Below are 25,295 nucleotides of genomic sequence, written 5' to 3' on the forward strand. Positions count from 1 at the left end.
GCGTGATAGCCAAAAATGTGATGGATACATTATTGATGGCTTTTGTCATTTGGCAATAACTCACAATTACAAAAATGACTTAATCTCAAAGGTAAACAAATAGGCAAAATAGTAAGTGCTACTGTTTCTACTAACTATTTGAATTACTCCATTGTCTTTTAGAATTGAATTGTCTTACTCTTGAATTGGGAACCTTATGACAATCTTATGTTGGATAGGATTGTGGAGTAGTGTGGAGCTACATAGGTTTATAGAGGCTGATACTGGCATCTTAGAGAAGCAAGTATTGGTGCCCTTGAAGTGGTTGTCGCATGTCAAAAGAAAACTGCGGGAGATAGGTCAGAGCCTTCTTTGACCATCCCCTGCTGGTATTGGGTATTGGGGGTAATCTCAAACAAATTGTCAAAACAGATTATTGCCAGTAAATAGACCATAACTGCTTGAGAAATGCTCCTAATGCCCCTGCTACAATAACCTACTTGTAGATCAAAAGCAGGAGGGGTTGCAAACCACATCTGGATGTCATGAGACCTAGGTTGCTGTACTCATTGTACATTAAATTAAGATGCATTACCCTACCAGTGGCAGTATTACCAAATGCATGGAATGCTGGTGAATCAAAAATAATTCAGTATTGCCTGGATAAGGTTGAATCATTTGAGCACTTTCTTTTGGCATGTCCTTTGTATTACCCAAATCCACTGATGTTTTCGAAGCCAAGATTTCTATGCTTTGGCATTAGATCATTAAGCAAAGCAATGTCACTCTGCAGAAGGTCTGATGATGCCCCAAATGTTTTTGTAGTTGCCAAATATGTCCACAGATCTTGGTTAAAACAATTGCACTCTTGAAGCTGCTTTATAGAGGGAAAGATGTTTTAATTAAACTGTCCAAAATGTGACTGGATATGATTATTGTTTTCTTTTTTCTAATAATAACAATGGGCCTCATTACGAGTTTGGAAGTAGGGCATGGCTACCTCCAAACTCGGGTCTGTGTCCGGGTCCCGCAAAAGTTGACTTACCGGGCCATTCTGACCCTGGAGGGCACGGTAAATCCCTTTTACGGGACTCATACCTGGTACATCCCCATTCCCATTGAGTCCCTATAGGGCTCAATGGGAATGGGGAGGATGCTAACATTGGGCGCATTAATGATGGACCCGTTGTTAGCATCCTGGTCTGCTAGCGGGTCCCACTAAGGACGCCTGGTCTGACCAGAACCAGACGTCCTCAGCGGACCCACTGCAGACCTCGTAATGTGGAGGCCGAAATTAACGGTGCTGATCCCTAACCGGCACCGTTCATTCCGCAGCCGCAACACTCCTAATGAGGCCCAATGTCTATTATAAGCACAAGCATTACTGGGATTATGTTATGTTTTTACATTTGAGTGTATGCGATCTGGGTTTTTAACGTGTACTCCCATGAGTTGTTGTGTATTTTAAAAAGCAGTTGTATTTATCATTGCATTGTGTATTTGTGATATGTGGCTTTTACGGTATGCTGCCAAAATAAGGTATTTGACTGAATGACTTCTGATATCATGCCTTTAGCCTGCTATGCACAGATTTCCCTCAGTGAGACTTTTTTAAGATTAAAAAGGGAATTGTATGTTCACCCTGTAGCAGGCCTGTGCATCAAAGGCTTCATATTTGTTTGTGATAAAGTGCTGTACGCACTTAATGACTGTGAATTGTATATTATAAACACTGTGGTTCTAGAAAACGGACAGTTCATAAAAATTGTTAAAATTGAGGTAATGTGAAGGAAAGTATTTTTACATTTAGAAGATGGAAAATAGCTCTCCTCCATGCTAAATCATTCCACAGGCTTTCCGTGCCTGAGTTCACATTGGAGCATCTAAGTGCAGTGGTGTGTTTTCTTTAGTACTTTTGTGAAAACTCCAGAGAACCTTGTGTTTTTACCATGACCCTTTGTTCCCCTGACATTCTCCCATGCTGTCACGACTCTGCCGACCCAACTCTTCTCTGTCCCCTAACCTATCGTATTTCAAATGGTGTCTTTGCTGGGAGTTCCACACAGACACTTCATTTACACTCCCGCCTTAATGGCCATTCTGCCCATATAATAGCCTGTTGATTGGCCCATTGCACCCAGTGCAACACCTCCCACAGTATACCACACATCTCTGCAATCATTATGGTGTGATAGTGTTGCTGTCCAACAAGCATGCATTACACCAGCGTGAATATCCTGGCCAATTGGGAGGGCCACCTAAACCAGCTGGTGTACTCACCTAAAACTGAACATTTCTTCTACATTAAGAGTAGGCTGAGGGAAGTGAGGACTGGGACTTGAACAGTGGCATATGAAACAGTCAGAGCTTAAAGACTTCAGTGACAGTGTGCCTTGCAAAGAAATACAAATCATAATAATCGCTGACACTTTTCTACCAGAAACTATGTCAGTTATTAAGCAGTCATTATGGTTGCAGTTCCAGCAATAAGTCTTGACCTACTCATTCTGAAGTATTGGAATGCAGGTCAAGGCACCCATTTTTATCTCATACAAAGGTAGATACCATTATTGATTGGGAGCAAGATGTTCTACAAGGGTCAACGTGTCAGTTGACAACTCAAATGAAGTCTGAGAGTGATATATATTCAGAATGGAATATGTGTAGCAAAAAGTCCAATCAGGTGGAGTGGAATAGTTAATATGAGGGGCACATGTTTGCAGGAGGAGCAGAATAACTGGTCCAAGATCTGCCAGCGGACTTGACAAGTACAACCTAGAATTGGTGAGGTAATAAGCCAGCGCTGCGGGCTGCACTCCCGTATACCACTCTAGTGTGGTCCTAGTACAAAATTCGACAAATGTTTGTTGTGGTTTGCAAAACAAATATGTTTTTATTTTATCATTGTTTGCTTATTACTTTCATAAACTGTAGTCCCTCCAAGGGAATTAAAATTACGAGGCTGAAATGTCACATTGAGTCCTATGCATTTTTGGTTGAAAACCCTTCCTCAGGGCCTGTTAACATGTATATTTTTAATCTGCCTTCTGGTTAAGCCTCCTAACATTGGTGATTACAACAATTAAAAAAACAACCACAGTTTCCACAATTAGACAATAAGAAACCATTCATCAAGTGCTAGCAAAATAGTCATCAAAAAAAGCATGATTAGACAGTCGAACATGAATAAAAAATTCCATATACGTTACCAGTAGTGTATCATTGGGTATATAATTGATTTGATCATCATCCAGAGGTTCATACATTTTTAGGTTAATTAAAAGAAAGGAGGAAGAGAGAGTCTGAGAAAAAATAATAAAAACAAATGAGCACACTTTCAAAAACGAAAGTGTTAATTATTAGCACTGCTAAACTTCAGAGAGTGGTCAGGAGACTGACCTGCTGTTCTTCCTCCATGGAAAGCCTCACGGAGGAAGAACAATCATCTGTGCCCGATTGTGTGATCGTGATCACTGATCTGTAAGATTAATAGAGCCTTGTTATGTATTTCTCTTGTGGTAGTCTGTAAAGAATACGATCATGTGGGCGAAGTCTATTACATGAAAAATATTGAACGTTAAAGCGGCTGACCGCTGCTGAAACTGACGAGCAGAACACTGTGGGAACTTGCATGCAGGCTCAGGCTTGCTAAATTGTAGTGGGTTGCCTAGGGAACCGTGATGCCTACGATCATCAACCTCTGGATGATGATCAAATCAATTATCTACCCAATGATATACTATTGGTGACGTATATGGAATTTTTTATTCATGTTCAACTGTCTAACCATGCTTTTGTTGATGACTATTTTGCTGGTACTTGATGAATGGTTTCTTATTGTCTAATTGTGAAAACTGTGGTTGTTTTGTTAATTGTTGTAATCACCAATGTTAGGAGACTTAACCCGAAGGCAGATTAAAAATATACATGTTCACAGGCCCTGAGGAAGGGTTTTTAACCCGAAATGCATAGGCCTCAATGTGACAGTTCAGCCTTGTAATTTGAATTCCCTTGGAGGGACTACATTTTATGAAAGTAATAAGCAAAAAATGATAAAACAAAAACATATTTGTTTTGCAAACCACAACAAACATTTGTCAAATTTCAAATATTGTACTAAAACCACACTAGAGTGGTATACGGGAGTGCAGCCCACACCGCAAACTTCACGGCCAAGGTCTTCTTTCACGATTTATATAGTGCTTTATCACGGAGGCACTCTTTCCAGCGGGTTTGCACCCTAAGTTTCAAAAGAGTTATCTTTCTATTTTGAACGTAACCTTGTCAAAAACACAACATAATGCAAAGCTCACCGCCACTCCAGTAATAAGCCATGCCACCATCCTCCAGCCACGTGGACCATACAAAAACGACAATGGCTTGTGCTGGTTGGGGCATAACTACAGTCACTTGTCACTGATCTTCATTGGTGAGATTAAATGTGTATATCAGGGAGCAAGGGAATAACGTAAAACGTAAAACAATACATTAAAAAAGCATTTTCTTAGAGACAAGTGCTAGCGTCAAACAGAATCAGCATGCTCCGAATCCTTCATTCATGAAAAATGGAAGTTAGTGATTATGCCCTGCAGCCAACAACATAGAGCAAATTAAATATGAAGGGTAGATGTCCTTGCCACATAGCAGATTATTCCGCAGCATTGCCTCAGTGGTACCTCTTATTGTTTTCCCTGCGCAAACGTACCACTCGTCAGACTTAATTCGGAAATTCTATGTTTGACTGGGGAGGAAGTTTGAGAATGAAAGATGGTTCTGTTTGGCTCAGAGGAAGTGGCAGTAAACATGCATTAGAGGTTGGGGTATATGCTACTTGTCTATAAGGAACAGTGTTTTTTTAGAGCTGTCTTCGTGAGCATGAGGTTGGATTAGCTGGTGATTCAGGTCTCAAGGTTTTGAGGGGAGGGTCACTCTACAGCAGAGGGATATGAGAGTGGATGTCTGTGGGTGACAACATATATTGTTATGACAGACAAGTGTAGCTTTTGAGGGCGCAACATATGCCTCCCGATGTGACTGTGATGCGTGGCTTGGTGGGCTTGCTGGAGGAATGGGTGTCCAGTCATAATTTCGAAAACATAATTTCGAAAGTAAAAAAAGTCGAATCAAAAATGTCGAAAACAAAAATGTCGAATTGTTTTTTTTTTCGATATTTTTTTTTTGGCTCTAGTTTCTGTGAAAAAAATAGGTAAAAATAAAAAAAAGGGGTGTTGGGGGAACCCCCCCATTTCGAAAAAAAAACGTCAAATTCGACATTTTTTTTTCGACATTTTTTTTTCGACTTTTTGACTTTCCAATATTTTGTATTCGAAATTATGTCTATGAACCGGAGGAATGATTGCATGCTTCTCATGCTGCTGGTTTGAGGGCAGGTGTGCATTTTCTTGGTGGTTGATGAATGCCATACATCTGGGTATGTGGCGGAACTGAGGCAGCCTAAAGAAGAGAAAACAGGTCATGGTTATTTTATTATTAAGGTAGATTTAAAATGAGAAGTGGAATTGGACCTGTAAATTGTGTCCTCTAAAGTTGTCCTTGAAGGTAAGTTGAGTGTCGTATGCAGAAGCTGGCTCGCGGGGACAAGTTTCCCAATAGGGGCGCAAGGGTTCTCAAGGCATGGGAGCTTTGCATATTTCTAAGCCAGAACCAGAACCATTTGTTTTAATAGCACAACCTCAGATTACATTCAGAATTGAACCATGCCAAAAATGGTTATGCATTTCAATGCACTATCTATGCTTTAATCAAGTTTGAAGGAGCAGCAACACCCCCGCGTTCCGTTCCTCGTGGGATGACAACATTACCTTTAAATTCAATGGCGAATCCTGACATGCCAACAGAGGCGTCACTGCGAAATGCCAGGAACAAGCTATTAGCGCTGCTCTCTATTCTTTCAGGTGATTGGGAGCCTTGAAAACTGCCAATTAGAGGACTGTTGGAATCTTCACCTTCATAAATATGCAGGAAATCATAACTGGGCTCCATATTGAAGCTAAAAAAAAGAGAAACAGCTATTAGATGTGTTTATTTTCATTAAGTCAACACACTGAAACAACTGGAATATATTTAGAACTATGCAGTTTCGCATAATGTCTCAACGTAGAGGCACTCAATCTAAAACCGTCCACCCTCAGACCTGCTTTGGAATGTGAACGTGCATTGACACTGAGCTGCTTAAAATACAGAGGAGGACCGGTTTCAGCCCAACCCCTCCACTGTAAGATGATTGCCTGCTGCAAACGTGGTTTCAAATCACTCGTCTGAATGCCATATTGGCTTTGTAATACAGCTATTGTTTATGATGCTGGCATTTAAAGTGCATATCCTGTCATTCAAATATCACATATTTGCAGTAATTATACACGAGGCGAGTGTTCGACGTTATTATATTTGTGCAATATTGCAAATGCAATAGCCGACTGGTGGTGGGAGGAGAGTGTCCCTTCTCTCTGGCTTTGGCTCTGGGTATGACTAGATGATGGTCTTGTGTCTATCAGATGGGCCGTAATACATTGGCCATACATTATTTATGATGAAATCCCAAACGAAGGAGATTGTTTATGTGTATCTCCAAGATTTAAAAGGATTACTACACGCATTGCAAGTTCATTACAAATCTGTGTTGAGTATTTTCAATACATAATTTCATGCTTTATCCATAAACACCTGTTTGAGTGACATCCACACCCCTTCTTCCCAGCTCAAGCTGTAACAGCATGAATATTCAGAACACAATAGGAATACATTATTCTGACAGGTCATTGTCCCATATTGGCTTCTCCCTCTTTTCTTTTCTAGAGTCTTAGAGGTCGACAGACTCTATGGGTCTGATTTACAAAGGCGTTTTCAATGGGATTGCACCATTGTAAAACCCTTTTGGAAATCAGGCCATATATGTGTAGACGTGTTATGTCTCCCCGGAAAGTGAGATCAGCATCACTAGTAGCAATGGCAGAAGCTTCTATCACCAAGAGGTGATGGTTCTTGTGCCAAGAGTGCAAACCACCTGAACAATGACTAACAAGAAATATGCATCATGCGACACTTCTCATTTACCGAGATATCTACTGGGGCAAACCAGGCACAGCCATGAGCACCCAAGATGTGCACCTACCTCTGTAAGCCTCGGCCACAAAGCGTGTAACAGTAGGAACATCTGGAAGTCCTTTGAGCATATTTGAGGTGACTTTGAACAAATCTGTATGAGGCTGATGTGCATGTAAACAACTCAAAAAAGCTTCGGGCACCTCCAGATTTGATCCAGTTTAAGGCTTTGTGAATCAGCAGAAGGTAGTAGGTGCAAACTTGAGATGGTCACAAGGTGACTCAAGGCAATCAAGTCCACTATTTAACTATTCAAATAAGTCCCTGTTTGTTCATTTATAATCAATACAGTCACTATGGTCATAGGTAATGAGCAATGATGACATCGGGATTACAAATTACACCAAAGGACAGCACAGTCACGAGGAACATAACTATTTTCTATGAGCATCGGTTCTTACTTGGAATGATCAACAGCACCGCCTGCTGTTGCCTGTGCTACTTATAGCTAACACTGTGCTAGAGGAAGTAGTATATGAAACACTTGTGCATATGCGCGTTATACATGCCATATCATATCATATCATATTTGTAACAGCACAATACACCATGCCGTCAATGATGCCATGTAACCCATCGAAAGCAGAAGGCAACTGTTTCACGTCCTGTACAATATCATTGATACCTCTGCTTATTATGTGAATTAATGTAAAAGCTGCAAAGATGATGAGCAATTTATGAGCAATTTGTGACATCTTAGTATTCTATTTAAATTGTACCATTGTCCATTTCTCTAAACAAGAGAGATTTTTTAATCTTTTAACACAAAAGTAGTTTCTGCTCAACTGAAAAACTGAAAAAAAGGTTGTATTATGAGATATTGTTCATTATTTGTGTTCTTCAGCAACATAAAGCTGGTTGCTAAAAAAATAAAAAATAAAAAATAATCTCACTGTCAGGAAGAATGCAAACCCCCTTGTATCAATTTTAATTTACACCACAAAGATCACTTAACTGTGAGGTTTCTAAACTGTTTGAAAACCACATCTGACAAACTCCACATGGTCTTGTTGTTCAATGTACATATTTGACACAAAATAAAAAAAATAAAAACGGATGTAAAAGCTAAGCAATTTATTTTTTCTGTCATTCGGCAACATTGGTGCAGAAGGCATTAGTTGCATGCTCCGGGGCTTAGCTGGGAAATGTAATTAGGAGCACTATGAAGTGATAGATGATGTAATTCCTGAATCTGACATTTAAAAAACGTGTTAAATTGTGTTTTTTTCTCCTTTAGAAATAGTACCTTTTGAATATCAAGGCAATGACAAAGTCTGGATTCACGTTGATTCTCCAATCACATTCCTTCCCAGGAGGATATGGCTGTGGGTAGTTCGGAGATAAAATAACACCCGCTGGGCCTGTCAGGTTCCCTCCACATGCAGCTGTCACAACACAGGGGTAGATGAAGAGAAAAAAAAAGATCAGATGTTAAACTGAACATACAGCCTTTTCTATATACTAATGATTTCCTTGTTATGAACATATAGGTCTGCAAAGAAGAAACTTGCATTCTCTTTGAAATTATCATCCCACTATCCACTCAAGAACATTTAGTACAGAACATTCAGTACTGCATATCATGCATTTTCTTATGCATTATCTTGCATGGGATACTTCTGTTTTCTTGTGCATAACCATAACACCTGCTTTAACTGTTTAAAAGTTATTTTTTGGGGAAAAAATTGAAGATGAAATAGGACATCGCCCGCGCACCATCAGGCATTGCCACTGAGAAAATGACGGGCCTTGCAAGCCCCATCAAGAAAAGCACTGACACAGACGAAATGGCAGGACCTTCAAGCCCCATCAAAGCAAAGCACTGCAAGTGAGGAAAGGGAGCTCCATAAGCTCTAGTACCTAACCAAACCCATCACCACTATATATGAGGGGCACTCTTCATCCTGCCCTGCACCAACTAGGTGAAGTCAAACCCAAGGCAGCCACCCACGGCAGAGCAGGGGTGTTAAAAGCTGGAAGTTGCAGGAAGATCAGGCAGGACAAGTGGGGAAGGGCCACACAAGAGGTTACAGTATGTTAGGGGGTTACTATAGATATAATGTGACTGCCACATTGGGACATTGGGCTTGAATTTAAGGGCAGACTGCAGTTATCAATGGCTATGCAATAATTTAAAAAAAGGTGTATTGGGAGAAGAGGGATGTATTGGTGGAGTGGGTGGGAGCCCAGAGAAAGTGTGACTAGGAACTTTCTTAACGTTTATATCGAATGCAGTTTGTTTTGAAGGGTATCTACTACTCTTATGAATGTAACAACAAACACTGAGTGTGATCATTAAAGGGGCAAAGTGGATTAGAAGAAGGTATAACTACTTAATAGTTGTATGTGGTTGTTTTTTTTTATATAAAAGCCCAAAGGGATCTTTTTTTTTAAAAAAAAACAAAACTCCCCTCCAGTGTGCTGTCCCTTATTAAAGATAATCAACCCAGGATGGTGGCCCATCTCGTGTATTGACATTATTTGTATTGCAGGTTGCTCAGCAACTGACCTCACCAGCTGTTCTGGGAGGAGGGTAGGGTGGTTCCTGTGTGACCCTTTGCTGGCACAGGGAATATTTCAAGTGTGCCCACTTGGTCCAGGTCCATAAAACTAGGGGCTAAATAGAAATATTAGATATGTGTTTATCATGGCGATTAACGTCTGTGGAGAAAGGAACTTAGGAACAAGGTTACTCTTTGACACCATCATTCAGTCAGCACCTGCATACAAAGGACACTCCTGCAGACGTGAAGAGTCTAAGGAGGCTGTGGTGTTGCACTGAGAAGAGAGAGGGGATTTGATCCTGCAAAGCAGACCGTGTCTAGGCCAACTCGAAGAGGCCAATTAGTAGCAAGGAAGCTGAAATAAGGAGTTAAAGACAAACAGATACTGACTTGGGGGCAAGCAATTACATAGAACAAGAGAAAGTAGTGGCTTTTACAGTAAGACCAGTGCTTGAGAAAAGCTAATTTGAGAGGTTAGGCTAGGATAGTAAGAATGCAAAGAAACTGGGTCCAAACATTGGCTCGGCCAATCCTTAAAGAAGTGCGTGAAGTGAATACAGCTAGGGGCTTCAGCCAGGCCATGGCAGAAGATAGACTGCCACCATACACCTAAACATATTTTGCAAACCTTTGAGAACCCAGGGACACAATTCCATCTGATAGCAGGCAGGCTACCTACCAGCAACATCTATTCAGAAATTCCTATGGCATAGGGGTTCAGATAAAGGACTTGCTCCAATAGCAATGCGAGGCCATTGCTTCATCCTACACTTCAGATCAAAGACAAATACCAAAGCCAAAACAATTCCCAAGCAACAAAAACTGTCAAGACCATGGACTGACCAAGGAAAAACCATGCCAAGATTAAGAAAAATAACCAAGACCAGCACAATACTTTAACAACATAAAAGATGCATACTCGGATACTCTAAAATCAATGTTATTGTAACCGACGTGCAGAACACTGTCCTGGGTGGATGCTTGGTCATTTCTGAACTTATACTAGGGATGGATTAGCTTAGGATCAGACTCTGAATGTATTGTGCCCTCCTTCCTCTCACTGTTTTGCGCATATTCATCCTATTTAGACTGTACCCCATCCTGTACGTTTTCCTCCAAACATTATACTGATGCTCAGAAGGACCTAAAATAACCCTAGAAATCTGCTGGTCAGAAGGGAACCTTATCCAACAGCTAGGGAACTCTTTTATCATTTATTTAGCTAGAGCAATCAAAGGGAATGGCACAAGCAGCGAACAGTATCACAACCTTTTGGTGGTGTTAGAAACATCCTTGGTAAATCCTTTCACTGTGAATACAAACAGACAATGGCAAATAGGCCCATTTTGTTTTTTGTCAAACACCATCTTTGTCTTTTCCTTTGGAATGTCAGCATAAAACTTGATATCACAGCCAGGCCATCTGAGCGTACTGTACCACTCTCACCATGTCAATGACACCAAATTCACTCCTTTGCTCCCATAAAATACCACAGACTACTTTGGGATATGTTTCATGTTTTTATTCTGCATGACCAACTGTTGCACAGGACTCACAGGTAAAGCTTTTGGGCAGCATGAACAGTTAATGAGTTGTTGCTGGCACTGAGGCATTCAAGTTTAAGTTGGTTGGCATGTGGTTCTGTATAGTAAGAGTAATATGTTTTTGTCATTACTGAAAAGTAAAGGTTGAGAATATGTTGATCCTTGAGACAATGGTTCATTTCATAAGCAGAAACTAAGGTTTAATTTTGTTTTGTCCCAATAAGGGTACGATCAAAAGGATTGCAAGTTCGGAGAAGAAAAGGGATTGCAATGGGTTTAACGCCTAATGTGTGACTTCTGCAAAATAGAGGAAAAAGGATGACATTGTACTAGGATAGATATAGGGGGGGGTATCATGTGAAATTCGAGAGTAGGGTGTGGTCTGCGGAGCCAGTTCCAGTTCAGACGTTTGTGCATTATCGGGGGAATACTGGCGGAATCTTGAGAGATTATTGCAGTAATAATGCAAGACACATTCGGAAAGAAAAATATGTTGCACAAAGCAAAGAGAGAAAGGGAGTAAAGGGAGGGGATCAGGGAGGTAAGAATCAAGGTGGGTGTGGGGACCTTGGGTAAATGATGAAGCACCTGAGAGGACTTTTTAATTTTTAAGCATTATCACTGTAATTGTCAAGGGATTATCGTTGGAATGGAATCCGAGGTAAAAACATACATGGAGGAAATGGGTCTTTGTGCCAGTGGCCCTTCTTAGTGGGCCCCTAAATAAACCTATTGGTGCAACAAGTGCAGCAGCCCCAGCCAAAGGCCATGATGAGTGGGCTTCAAAGTTACCTAGTGTAATACAATATACAGTAGCACAGCCAAAGGCTTTACTGACTGGCCAGGGGCAAAAGCCATATTTAGTGGGCCTCAACAAAACCTATAGGTGCAACGAGTACAGTGGCCATGGCTAATGGCCCCTATAGAAACCTATTGGTGAAAAATGTACAGTGGCCATGGCAAAAGGACATGGGTAGTGGACGTGAATAAACTATGGTATAACAAAACCCTTGAAAACTTTAGTTAAGGGACAGTTAATGTGAGCGAATGTGGGAAGTGATGATAATCTTAACTTGGCGTCCCCCCTGCTGCAAAGCCATAAGCACATACATAACAGATGGGATTCACAATGAAAATAAAAATTAGAGGCCGGCAAAATAGCTCAGAGCGTTAAGTGCTTGCTGCTGGGATCTGTGCGTGAGCCGCAGGTTTGAATCATGGCAAGGCCAACTCAGCCTTTCATTCTTCCGATGTCGATAAATGAGTAACATCTCTGGGTGGGTGAAACTGTATGTATAAGGGTTCTATATAAAGAGTTTAGGCATACGCGCTATATAAAAGAAACATCAATGGGGGACCCCGAATTAAGATGATCATAACTTCTCAAATCTGCTGAATTTCGTGTGTTTTGTTGCATGTCACTGCACTATAGTTAAGGTGTGTTTCATAGGACACCTGAAATTTGAATTTCTAATATCCTTTGACTTTCTGGGTGATACTTTGCAAACAAAATGGTTGTCATGCCCCCAAGAAGCCCCCCGACCACCCACCTCCTACCTACCCCAGACTGGAAATATTGGGAAAGATTCATACAAAAATCAAATATCCGCTTTTTGTGGCCTACTCCCATACATTTTCACAAAGAGAAAAAGTCAAATTTTCATATGCACAGCATACCCCACTGGATGGAATTGGACCAGGTACAAAACAACATGGGCATGAAGCCTTGACTCAATTTGCTGGAGTGGTCTTGGGTTATTCCATCCTGCAGTTGCTAAAATATGTGACAGTGAGGCTGACAGTCTTTTCAGAAATAAACAAAACAGCCATTTTATCCCCAAATTCCCTGAATTCCATTGCGAATCAGTGTAAACGATCAAGAGTAAGACTCAGACACTGTGGCACATTAAAAAAGTTCCTTATAGTAGTTTATTGTCAAAATGGTAGGAGGGTTGGGAAATTCCTGTCTATTCCTAACTCTATGTGGGGTTCCCCTGCTTCAACAAAACTAAGGAACGTCTTTGTCAGGATGTTAAAATAATAAAGCACCATCAGTCCTTTGTCCAAAACTGACCCTTCCATAATACACTATATACCAGGTGAAAAAGAGAATTTCTCTTAGCTACAAAGTTATAGCTTATTCTCGAAGTTTCAAATATAAAGTTCTAAAGTGAATAAACAATAATGACTCATGTTCCACCAGGAAAAAAGGTTTTCCTTTCCCCTATGTTTACTCTGGTTTGCCACAATTTGTCTGGCACTTCTGGTAGTCAATAATGTTCCAATGTTTTGCAACAAGATGACTCTCCATGAGTCTTCCATTTCATCCCCACATCTTTAAAGAGGGACAAGGGGGAAACAATACCACCCTTGACTCCCTTGAGTCTTCATTGATTCAATGGCCTTCTTGTTACTCAGTAGAAACAGAGATTTCCTTAGTCTCCCTCTGTTTTCTTTCAATGTCACAATGTCACAGTTCTTTGAGATATTTACTTTCTCTCTCTTCTTTGATCTTCTTCTGGTACAGATTCCCCTTTTGTTACCATTCCACAACTTCAGGTGTTTTCAATGATCTTCTTATCAATGGTTTACTCTCCAGCCAGGGCTTCATTGTTTTGTTACTACTCTTATTTCTTGAATCACTGGGGTAAGACTCATCCCGTTCTGCATCAATAGTTATGGTTTCTGGCTTTAATCCTTCTGCTCCCCCTGTCAGGGTATTGTAGATTATCCTTATGAGTCCTTATTTTGATCAATGTCCCATACTTTCAAGGTGGGGTTCTTAACACCCTTTTGCTCCGTTCTCCTTTCACCCTTGGTTTACTCTCCTGCCAAGGTGTCACAACTTTCTGATTTGGGTGTGAGTCCCAGACGCACTGTTTGCCTGGTTCACTTTCCTGCCTTGGCTACTTTGCTTTCTTTTCACTCTTTCTTGCACCCAAGAACAACACTTCTCCAGTATGGGGTCACTGACTCTTTCTTCGCTTTGCAAGCTTTGCAAGCTTTGCATCAATTGTACTGTTTTTACTTGGGTTTTCAACACTCTTTGGTTCTATACCAATTCTACTGTCTTCACTTGGGCTTTTCCAAATGTTTATATCATTTCTTTTACTTTCACTTAGGCTTTTCAGAGGGCTCGTATCCCTATCAATTATATTGCCTTTTGCAATATTCATCTAAATTCTATTGGGCCTCATTACAAGTTTGGTGGCAGACTTTCCGGTAAAACCGGCACGCTGCCGCCAAACTTGCAATTTTTTCTGGCGCCCACAAATGGGCAATTACCGGGTCATTACAGTCCTGCCGCACCTGGTAGTTGCCCGTTCACAGGGGGGAATGGGGAGGTCGGATGCACGGGCACCATTCAGAATGGTGCTGGTGCATCCAACATGCTCTGCTCGCGTGTGCCGAAATGGCTGCCATATCAGACCTGGCGGCCATAATGGCACCCACGAGCAGAATTTGTATTTTTCCGGTCTGAGAAGTACGGTACTGGCAAGCTTACCGGTACCATAGTCCCTGTAGCAGCAAACCTGTAATGACCCCATTGCCTTCATCTAGGCATTTTGCAATATGTGTCTGTATCAATTATACTACCTTCTCTTACTTTACAATATTTGTCTTATTTCTATTGCCTTCATATATGTCTTCCGCAATGCTCATGTCTGTATCAATTCTACTGCCTTCTCCTAAACTTTTTGCAATTTTTGTCTCTGTATTCATTGTATGGCCTTATTATATTTGTGCTCTCTCTTGTTGCGGCCGGCATGCGTTATTCACCCTGAAATGCCCTCTTGACTCATGTGCTCCCCCTAGGCATTACCGGTGTTACTCAGTATCTGCAGCGTTCGTTGCACTTCTCCATTCTCTGTGCTTCTCGCCAATAGACCGGAAATGCCTTCTATGAGCTGCTTCGCTCCCACTTGTCTTCCCTCTGTCTCTGCCAGCTCCAACTGCCCATGACAGGGACACTGCTACTGATTTGTCTTTGCAACACACCATCTCAGTCAGCTACTGAGTTGCATTCCGCACTCTTCTCTCCTCCGGTGTCCCAAACAGCATCAGAACAAGTCAGATGCAGTGGCTAACTCCATCTCTCTCTTGTCCTTCTGGTCTGCTTCTCTGCCTCCTGTGTCCCAACCAATGCTGGGAGGCTCTAGTCTCTCTCTGTGTAGTCACTCAGCTGTGTGAGTTTTAAATGTCCCAGTCTTACTCAGTAGTTTCCAACAACTAGAATGTGGCATTGGTTTGCTTTGCGTGGTCATCATCATTACTCCATTCCTCTTCCTCATCTCAGTACTAGAAAAGGGGGGAGACGTGCATACTGTTATTGACTAGGAAAGCCTGGGAATTTAGAGTGCACATTACAGCAAGCCATACAGGAGTGTGGTAGAAGTCCTTGGGTGTTAATAGGAGTTACCACTGAAGGTTTCCTTCAATCAAATATTCTCTTGCCTCCCTGGAGTTTGTCTTCCCTTATGTTGTCCTCCCACAGACAACCACCCTGATGGTCATTGCCAGGTAGCATCTGCCTTTCCCTGACTTCCTCAGATAATCTTTCCTCAAGGGAATCAGTGACAATGTTGATAGATGTGACACATAATTTATGTCTTTTTGGATTCATGTGAATGGAAATTTGCACACAAAAAATGTTTACCAAGCCCCCTCCAAACAATTCTGTATAAAATCAAAATGCCATTAAGAAAACAAAACACTGCAGTTTCACAGTTTCAGCAGTTTTTAAACCTTTAATTTTCCATTAGAGAAAAGATGCTGTTTTTGAAAAGATTAGGAACAAATAAGAAGCAACTTCAGCACAAAGTATTGACATCAGTTTCTTGACTAGTTTGGGGTAAATCCAACTAGTAGTTTTTTAAATATTTGACAGAGAAACGGGGTGCCACCTGCTCCTTAAAACATTGATATTTTCCTTGGTGCTTTTTACAAAAGAGAAGCTGAGCTAAGCTAAACACATTCGACTTGCTGGATGGATTGGATGGCATTTTCCAAAGATAATGTTTGTCAAGATCCCCACTTAACTGGAAATCTTTAGAATAATTTGTTAGAAAATGAAAAAGTTATCATGAAAATATAAAAATGCTGTTGTCAACCTGCTCGCATTCATTTTCCCATGGAGAAAAAGTGCAGTTTTTAAATAGCCATAACGTGAAAACAGCTGGTCAGATTTGGACCAAATAAGAAACAAATTGGGCTGGTTTGGGGTAAATCCATCTAGTAGTTTTCAAAATATTCAACAGAGAATGCAGTGCTTTGCAGCAGAGAGGCTGACAGAGGCTAATAACTTTTGACTTGCTGGATGTATTTGGATGCCATTTTCTGAACCAAAGGTTTGTCAAATCCCCTCCCCCAAAGGTTACAAAATAAAGACAATTATTATGAAAAGATAAAAACACAGTTTTCAGCTTACTTCCATTCATTTTCCTGAAGAGAAAAATTGCAGTTTTGAGCAGCTGTAGTGTGAAAACCACTGGAAGATTTCAACCAAATAAGAAACATATTGCACAAAAACCATTGCTGTAACTTCCTTTACTGGTTTGGGGTGATCCATCCAATAGCCTTAAGACTATTCAACAGAGCCATGTGGGTGTCCCCTGTTCCTTGAAACTATTATGTATATCAACTGTGGTGCTTTGCAGCAATGGAGGCTGAAGGGCTTTTCACAAATTAAAAGTGCCTTTTTTGCTCAATTCAAGTGGTTCCTGTAATATTACCTGGAGAAGCTGGAAATTAAATAACTCAAAATGCTATTTGGAGGAGGAAAATGGATGCCATCACATTTTTAAATGAACTTTCCTAGGACCTAACCAAGTCTAATAACGGTCTCGACTTTAGATAGAGACTCAAAGTTCTTCTAGTTATGCAGTCATTCCTATGGGAACACTGATTGTTTTGAACCACAGCACTTACATGGCCTTTCTGAAGGCACTATCTAAATACCAATAGCAGTAGCACTAGCAATCACATCAGGCTAGAGGTTGGGAGTCGGAAAGAACACACCATGTGAAGTGGGGGTTTGGGGATAGGTTGCTGAAACAGTTACTGGTAGAACATGTTCACTTTGACAGGCCACTGGCCATGGCTAAAAACCTAGTGGGCCCTGAGGAAAATACGGTATAGCAAAACCCTTGAAATGCAGTGAAAGCCATTTCTTAAGAGAGAGTTAAGATGATAAGATTCAATGCAACAAAACACTTGTCATTCAGCACTCGCATTTCAATCAAGTCCACCTCAGAGCAGACGATTGCGTAATATGAACCAAGCAGTGATGGGGTAATTGCCAGGAGAGGGCCAGGAAGAAAAAAGTAATTGAGAGGATTGGGGGGCCATGGAAAGAGCAGGGGGGAATTGAACGGAGTAGGCTGTAAACTACATTTTATGTTTTCTTGTTAACTGTTTTAATAAATTGTTCCCAACATTTCCAGTTTCAGGGGGCCCTATAACCTTTATTTTTGGACAATGTCAGCCACATTTCATCCAAATCCATCTAGCAAGTCAAAAGATATTAGCCTTGCTCAGTCTCTCTGCTGTAAAGCATCAACACCGATAAAAACGCTTTTAAGGAGCAGGGTGAACAGTTTTCTCCATTGAATATTTAAAAGAAACAACTGGATATATTTATCCCAAACCAATAAAGGAAATTACATCAACGCTTTGTACCAAGTTGTGTTTTTAAAAAAAAAAACATTTTTATTAAACTTTAACACTGTTGATAATGTCATTACATTAAAATGAATGGTAATACATAATAAACCTATAAAACCAATTAAAATACAAATACATATTCAACGTCATTGCGACAATAATATAATAATACAATCTATAAAAGCTAGTTAAAATATTTCATTTCATTATTCTGTCATTTTTTCAGCACTATCTCAATTTTCAGCTATATATAATATAAACAATAATTCATTACTAAGGTGGTGCCTGAATAAAAAAGCCCATGTTTGGTCAGTGTGCAAATTGCCTAAAGGGAATAGTATACAACGATATCCTTTATCTATAATGTGAGTTATCGCTGTGAATTATGTAAATAAATATCTATCTGTGTCCACTTCCAAGTTGCACAGTCTACAAATCCGGTCAGCATATGGAATTTTCCTCCAGGCACCTTGTAATGACATAGAAGGTAGGAGACCAAGGCGTAATAGCAGCATAAACCGTCTGGTTTTTCCGTCTCTAAACGTATTTAAAAAACTGAAGGAAGTATTTATAGGGAGCGACTTGTATGCATATCTCTTGTATTGGGTTTCTAGCACACAATTGTCTAAAATGTTTGTCTCTGTCCCATACACAAGCTTTCTCTTTTATTTCTTTAATATATACACTGATATTATTAAAAGATCCCACATCACACCCAGTCTGGTCTAGAAAAATAAAAACGTCTTTTAGCCAACATTTTAAAGCGATGTTAGGACAGTGCTCATGGATTAGATGTTTTAAATTACAGAACATGGTATCTAGATTGTTTACATCTGCACACATTTTTACAAATAGCACTGCATTATTTACTTTCATTAAAGTGCTAAGTGCAGTAATCCCTCATTCACTGAGGATGGCGTTAACAGGAGTTGAGTTTGGTAAACCCTAAGTGCGTCTTCACAGTTTTCTTTCAGAGAATCCAAGCACAAGCTTTCCTTATCAGTGAATATCTCTAGGCCATACACTATGCTAGTAACAATACTAGCAGTGTACGCTTTCAGCAAACCTTCGCTGGAATGATCCCTTTTATATCTTACATAAATTCTGATGCCATTGAATTTCCTGAGTGTTTTAGTGATAATGGATTTACCCAGTTTATCTCCATGATCAGTCTCAAAGAAAGCAATGCTTATGCAACTATACCTATCCACTCTCTCAGTAGTTTCATTCCCAATTTTTCAGTTGTAAGAGAAACTCTGGAGAGCCATAAGCGTACGTTGAAATTCTGCGAGCTTTTGGTCTAATAGTAAAGTATCATCCGCATAATAAAGCAAGGACACTGGTTAGAGATCCATAGGTGGAGGAACATTTGGGCCTTTCATTAGATGTTCAAGTTGTTTCTTAGGTCCAAATATTCCTAGCGGCTGTTCAAAAACTGACATTTTTCTTTATTGGAAAAAAAATGGGAGTATGCTGAAAACTGTGTTTTTATATTTCCTTAACATATTTTTCATTTTTTAATGAACTGTTCTGAAATTTCCAGTTTGGGTGGCCCTTGACAACTTTTTTCTGTTGAAAATGTCATCAAAAGCCATTAGGCAAGTCACACGTTATTAGCATCTCTGAGGCTCTCTGCTGCAACTAAGCAAGGCAGATATAAAGGTTTAAAATTGCAGCCCCCCATTTCAGTTGAATATTTTAAAAACTACTAGAGAGTATTTACAGTAAATTAATCAAGGAAACTATGTCATTACTTTGTTCCCAAGTAGTTTCTTATTTGTTCTAAATCTGCTCAAGTGGTTTTCACACTATGGCTGTTCACTGCACTTTTTCTCTATGGGAAAAAGAATGGGATGAAAACTGTGGTGTTTTGTGTTCTTTATAACTTTTTCATTTTATAATGAATTGTATCTAAGGTTTGCAATTTGGGGAGGCGGGGGGGGTGAGGGGCAAAGGTGTGTTTGCCTTAAAAAACATGCTGTTTTGAAAATGTCATCCAAAACCATCCAGCAAGTCAAAAGTTATTAACAATAGAATGTTCTTGGACAGTCCCTCAGCCTCTGTGCTGAAAAACACCATTGGGGTTACAGCTTTTGGTTTGGAAACAGGAGGAACCACCTTCCTCATCAAATATTTTTAGAACTCCTGGATGGATTTCCCCAAAACAGTCCCGAAATCGAGCCAATGCTTCATGCTCAAGTTGTTTCTCATTTATTCCAATTCTATCTAGCAGTTTTTGCACTTCGGCATTCAATAAGTTTGACTTTTTCTCTATGGGAAAATAAATCGGGGTAGGCTGAATACAGCAGCATTTCTGGATTTTTGGGGGACATTTTGGGAAATATTTGTTGAAAACAAGTTATTTAAAAGAAGAACAAACACTGTTTTCGGGCCTACTCCCATTCATTTTCTCAAAGAGAAAAAACTCAGAATTGGTGATGCCAAAGTAAACAAACTGATGGGCAGATTTGGACTAAATAAATCACTTGGACACAAAGCGTTGACTTAACTTCTGGGACATGTTTGGGGTTATTCCATAGAGTTAAGTTTAGTTTAGTTTATTCATTTATATGGCACTCCGAACCCTCAGGTATCTGGGTGCCATACATCAATGAAAGGTTACAGGCAATTACAAGGAGATAATTTACATAATTCAATATTATGAACAGTTTCTTAGTGTACATTATTTACAGTTTCTGATATTCAGATGCAGTTTTTAAGTATATATTATTTACAATTTCTTAGAGTGCAAATACAGACATGGTATGACAATTATAGTGTGCAGATGTATTATACACTGATTTATGAGATTGTCCAATTTCAGTGGTCAAGGGATTGAAGCCATACTTTGGCACTATTCTTCAAGGTATGAAAGGAAGGTATGGCTCTTAAGGAGTCATGGATAGAGTTCCATAATTGGGCCGCCATGACTGGAAAACTAGTCCCCCCTGCTTTTTTGAGTTTGTATTTAGGGATTCTAAGGCTGTTTGTTTGCACCTTTCTGATCGGGCGTTCTCAGGTGCATCTAGTAAATCTGTCTTTGAGGTATTGTGGAGCCTTATTGGCAAGACATTTGAACTTAAGATTTAATGTTTAAAACTTTAATCTGTCTTTAATGGCAAGCCAGTTGGTGGAGCGGCTGGCTTGAGATATATGATGAGTTTTTTGTATGTTTAAGGCAGTTCTCAGAGCGTTATTCTGAAGTATTTGTAGTTTGCTGATGTTATGTTTGCTGGTACTCAAATAGAGGGTGTTGCAGTAGTCCAACTTTGATAGGATGAGAGCACGTGAAATCGATATGCAACTGTCCGTGGAGTGGAAAGGTTTGCATGCGTGAATGAGTTTACACGTGCAGCTAGTGGCTGAGGCTGTAGCATTGACCTGTTTATTGAGGTTTAGTACTGAGTCGAGATAAAAAGCCAAGGTTTTTACCTCCTTGGAGACTTGGATGTTTATTCCGTCAATGATAAAGGAATTATATTGGGTAGAGAGTGTGTTCAGTCTGTTAGTAGCCCCAATGAGTAATCCATGTTTGTATAGTTAGGTAGATTTTGTTGATCAAGGCAACGTCTCCTTGGATATGGATGAGAATCTGGGTGTCGTCAGCATAGTTTGTATACGAGACACCCAGACTGTCGAGTATATTGACGAGAGGCTTGGTGAATATATTATACAAGGTGGGCGAGACAAAGGTACCCTGTGGTGCTCCACATGTGATTGGTACTGGGTCGGCTGCAGGGATGGGTGAAAACACTCTCATGCATCTGTTGTTTAGGAAAGTGTTAATACACATGGTAGCTTCCTTGAGAAGAGGGAGGCTGATTTGAGATGACTGCTGAGAACTTTATGGTCGACCAAGTCAAACGTGGCAGAAAGGTCCAAAAGGAGCAGAATGGCTACTTCTCATTGTCCTTTCATTCATCCATTTGGTTCTTTAGGTCGATAAGGGCGGTTTCTGTCCCATGTCTTGGTCTAAAACTGGATTGGCAAGTACCTAGTAAGTTGTTAGCCTCCAGATAAGATTGGATCTGGATGTAGGCCACCTTGTCGAGGATTTTTAGAAGAAACAGCCTCTTTGTGATTGCCCTTTAGTTGGCAGGGATGCTCGAGTCTAGATTTGGCTTTTTTTAACAGGGGTAGTATCCATGCGTCTTTCAGGTTGGCCAGAACTGACCAAGTTTTGAAAGCAGTGTTAATGAATGTGGCTATAAAAGGAGCTAGATCCCTAGCTGCTTATTTAATTATAGGTGCTTGGCATATGTCCCCAAGGCATCTGGAGGGTTTAAGTGAGGTGATGATGTTCTCCACCTCAAGTATTGAAATAGGTTTGAATTGAAACTGATTATTTGGTTTAGTTTGTTTAGTGGCAATTTCTTGCAGTATGGTTTCTTGTGTCGTTAATACATTCCTATGTAGCAAGGTCTTTTTGGCTTCAATTTTCTTTTGGAGCATGGATATTTGATTACTAAGGGCATTTTGGATGTCGGTGCACCAAGTTTTATTTTTGATACACGTGTCAATGGGAGGGGATTCTAATTCTCTTGAGTTAGCTTTTTCAATTCTTTTGTTGAATGTGTCTTTTTTTTTATTTGGAAGATTTCATTTTTGTACCTATCCACAAGGGAGGTGATGTTTTTTTTTTATTTTGTTCAGTCGGATTGTTATTCCAACTGGCTTCAGCATGCCTTTTCTCATTACGTGAGGCTTTTAGGATTGCGGTGAACCAGGAGTTCAAGTGAGCTCTAGGTTTCTCTTTGCAGAGTTTTAGCGGGGAAATTGAGTTGATGGCTTGGTTGATAGTGTTATTGTACAAATCGACAAGCACCTTAGGGTCTGAGGTGAGGTTATCTGGCTTGGTAATTGGTTGGATAATGGTCAGGAGGTTATTGACTGATATATTTCATGTATTTCTTGTTAGTGCTGGTAGGGCCATGGACTTGGCAGTGTTAGTTTGTGGGATTTCCTTTATATTGAATGAGATCAAGTAGTGGTCTGTCCAGGCTCAAGGTTCATTTGTGGTTATAGAGGTTTTACAGTTGATATCTGCTATCCAGTCCAAAGTGTGGCCTTTTATATGCGTGGGGGCATTGCTCCTAAGGATAAGGCCTGCTTCATTAATTGTATTAGCTAGGATAGTTGCATTGGCATTGTTAGCATCGTTCAAATCTAGATTAAAGTCTCCAAGTATTATGGTCTGAGATCTAGGTTTGGTATTAGTGTTAAAGAGGGCCATAATGTCTTCTTTGAATGACCCTATGGGGCCAGGAGTTCTATATACAAGGTGCATAGTGATGGAGAGTGAGGCTGATAGTGGTAATTTAACTGAAAGGAGTTCAGCAGAGAGTAAGGGTATATGCTTGGTAGTTCTTAGGCCCAAATAAGCTTTGGGGATGAAGGCTAAGCCCCCTCCGTTAGAGGTTTCTCTATCTAACCTTGTGATACTAAAGTTTTCTGGGACAGCTAGAGAAAGGGCTGTGATGGCTGCTTTGTGGAGCCAGGTCTCAGTGGCGGCTAAGAAATCTAGTTGGTTAACTGTGATAATGTCAGTGATGTCAACGGCATGGGCTACTAGAGATCTGGCGTTGATAAGTGCTCCTTCAATTTTGTGTGTTTTCTTGACCATATTTATGCGTAGGCAGTTGAGGAGAGGGCAAGAGATGCCAGACACAACATTGAGATTGATTTTAGAGTTTATTGTATATGGCTTGCAGAGATTCTGGGAGTTCCATTGAGTGGAGAAGGATGAGGAGTTAGTAAGTCTAGAACCTAGTCTACGATTTCTCCTACTTGCAGTGCAAGGTTGGTTAGGTTTAGGTCTGCTTTTGAAGCGCTGCATCCATTGTGCTGGTGTGATTATGTAGGTGCAGGTTTGGAGACTTCTGAGACCAAGGGTATTTGTGCCTGAATGGGCAAGAGAGGTGGTAGGAAGAAGTCAGGTTTACTTTGGTTGGAGCATGGTAGCGGTTTTCTGCTCAGGGAGGGCCTGAAGATCATATTGACATCAGTTATACTTCCACACTGAAATAGGGTGGAAATAGAAATAGCAGTTTTTAAAATTTGCAATGGGGTGGTGGATTCCCCCGGTACCCAAAAAATTGCTTTGTCTCCCATGGTGCTTTGCAGCAGGGAGATTTTTCCAAAATATAAATCCACTATGTTCTTTTGCTTGATGTGAGCCATTACCGCAGTAAAATCAGGCTTAGCCAAAAATGAAAAGCGCTCAAAAAGCTTTTTGGAGGAGGAAAAGGGATGACATTGTATAAGGCTAGAGGTGGAGAGGGGGAAAGAGGATGCCATGAAAAATTGGAGAGTTGGTGGTGGTCTTGGGAGCCAGTTAGAGATTGAACATTGTTACATTATCAGTGGAATACCAGGGGACTCTCGCTAGATCCCTGCGGTATAATGCAAAACATGCTAAAAAAAATGAATATGTCACACAAATCAAAGAGTGAAAGGGAGAGTGCCAGGGTGGGAAAAAACAACTAAGAGGAGTGGGGAGACCATGGAAAGATCAATGGGGCACTTGGTGAGTGCAAGCAAGAGTTTATTTTTTATTTCCAAGCCTTTTCGCATTATGGCAAGAATACTGGGGGAATACCGTGGGCATGAGTACTTCATTGCTAGTTTATCTGTAGTTCTTTGTCATTATCGGGGGAATATCTGGGGAATCCCACAGGAATCATAAGAGAGTAGACCTTTCTTTTTTTATAACTTAAGTGCAAAATGAAACCTATTAATGCAACATGTATAGGGGCCGTGGGTGAAGCCCGGGCCACTGGTCATTGCTGAATTCCATGTCTAGTAGGCCCCATGGAAAGCTATAGGTAGAACATGTACAGTGGCCACTGCCAAAGGCCATGCAAGTGGCCCTTGAATGAACAATGGTATAACAAAACCGTAGAAATTCAGTTAAGGGACAGATACGCTGATCAGATTTTATGCAACAAAACCATTGCAGCTCAGTAGATGTGTGAAGTGATGATTATCTTAACTCCTCTAGAATTTTTTCAGTTGATGTAGATATCGATAACTCTGAGTTTTTTTGTCCATTTTAACAGAACCAGGTCAACTGCCATTGCAAATGTAGTGTTAATTTATCATTATGTAGCCTGGGTACACGCTCCTCTCCTGCATGACATCTGGAGGTCCCCCATGTTTCTTGCTTGGGATCCCTTTTCTGTGCCTTTGAAAAAAAAAATAAGATAACCCCCAGGGGTCCATGGCCTTAGTGACCCCCTTTTTTGTGCAGGAGTTACATCAAAACTGGAAACAGAGGCTTTAAAATCTGGGTCCCCCAACTTCCAAGGGATACTGGCAACATTCCATACACATGAATTTGTTGTCCAACCAGTAGGCATTGTTAGATCCTATACCAGGCTTATCAGACGTAGAGCTAGACTTTTCAGCAGATAAGCACCTCGATGAAGGTGGCTGAACTTCAGAAACTCTGCACTTGACCACAAGATTTTCCTCTGGAATTCGT

The 25,295-nt window shown here is 40.5% G+C and overlaps 1 protein-coding gene across 2 annotated transcripts in view; it reads right to left on the minus strand.

Moving 5' to 3' along the window:
• Window positions 1-25,295, minus strand: part of CSMD1 (CUB and Sushi multiple domains 1) — a 5,442,057-nt gene that overhangs the window by 1,609,863 nt on the left and 3,806,899 nt on the right. For both annotated transcript variants that reach the window (XM_069606098.1, XM_069606099.1), the window contains exons 28-29: window positions 8,348-8,486; window positions 5,802-5,989 (exon numbers count right to left, since the gene is read on the minus strand). In XM_069606098.1, the coding sequence (XP_069462199.1) occupies window positions 5,802-5,989; window positions 8,348-8,486 (327 nt within the window). The remainder of the gene's footprint in view (window positions 1-5,801; window positions 5,990-8,347; window positions 8,487-25,295) is intronic.

The sequence above is a fragment of the Ambystoma mexicanum genome, chromosome 4p, assembly GCF_040938575.1.
Source record: "Ambystoma mexicanum isolate Mex_15411 chromosome 4p, UKY_AmexF1_1, whole genome shotgun sequence".
In the NCBI taxonomy this organism is placed as follows: domain Eukaryota; kingdom Metazoa; phylum Chordata; class Amphibia; order Caudata; family Ambystomatidae; genus Ambystoma; species Ambystoma mexicanum.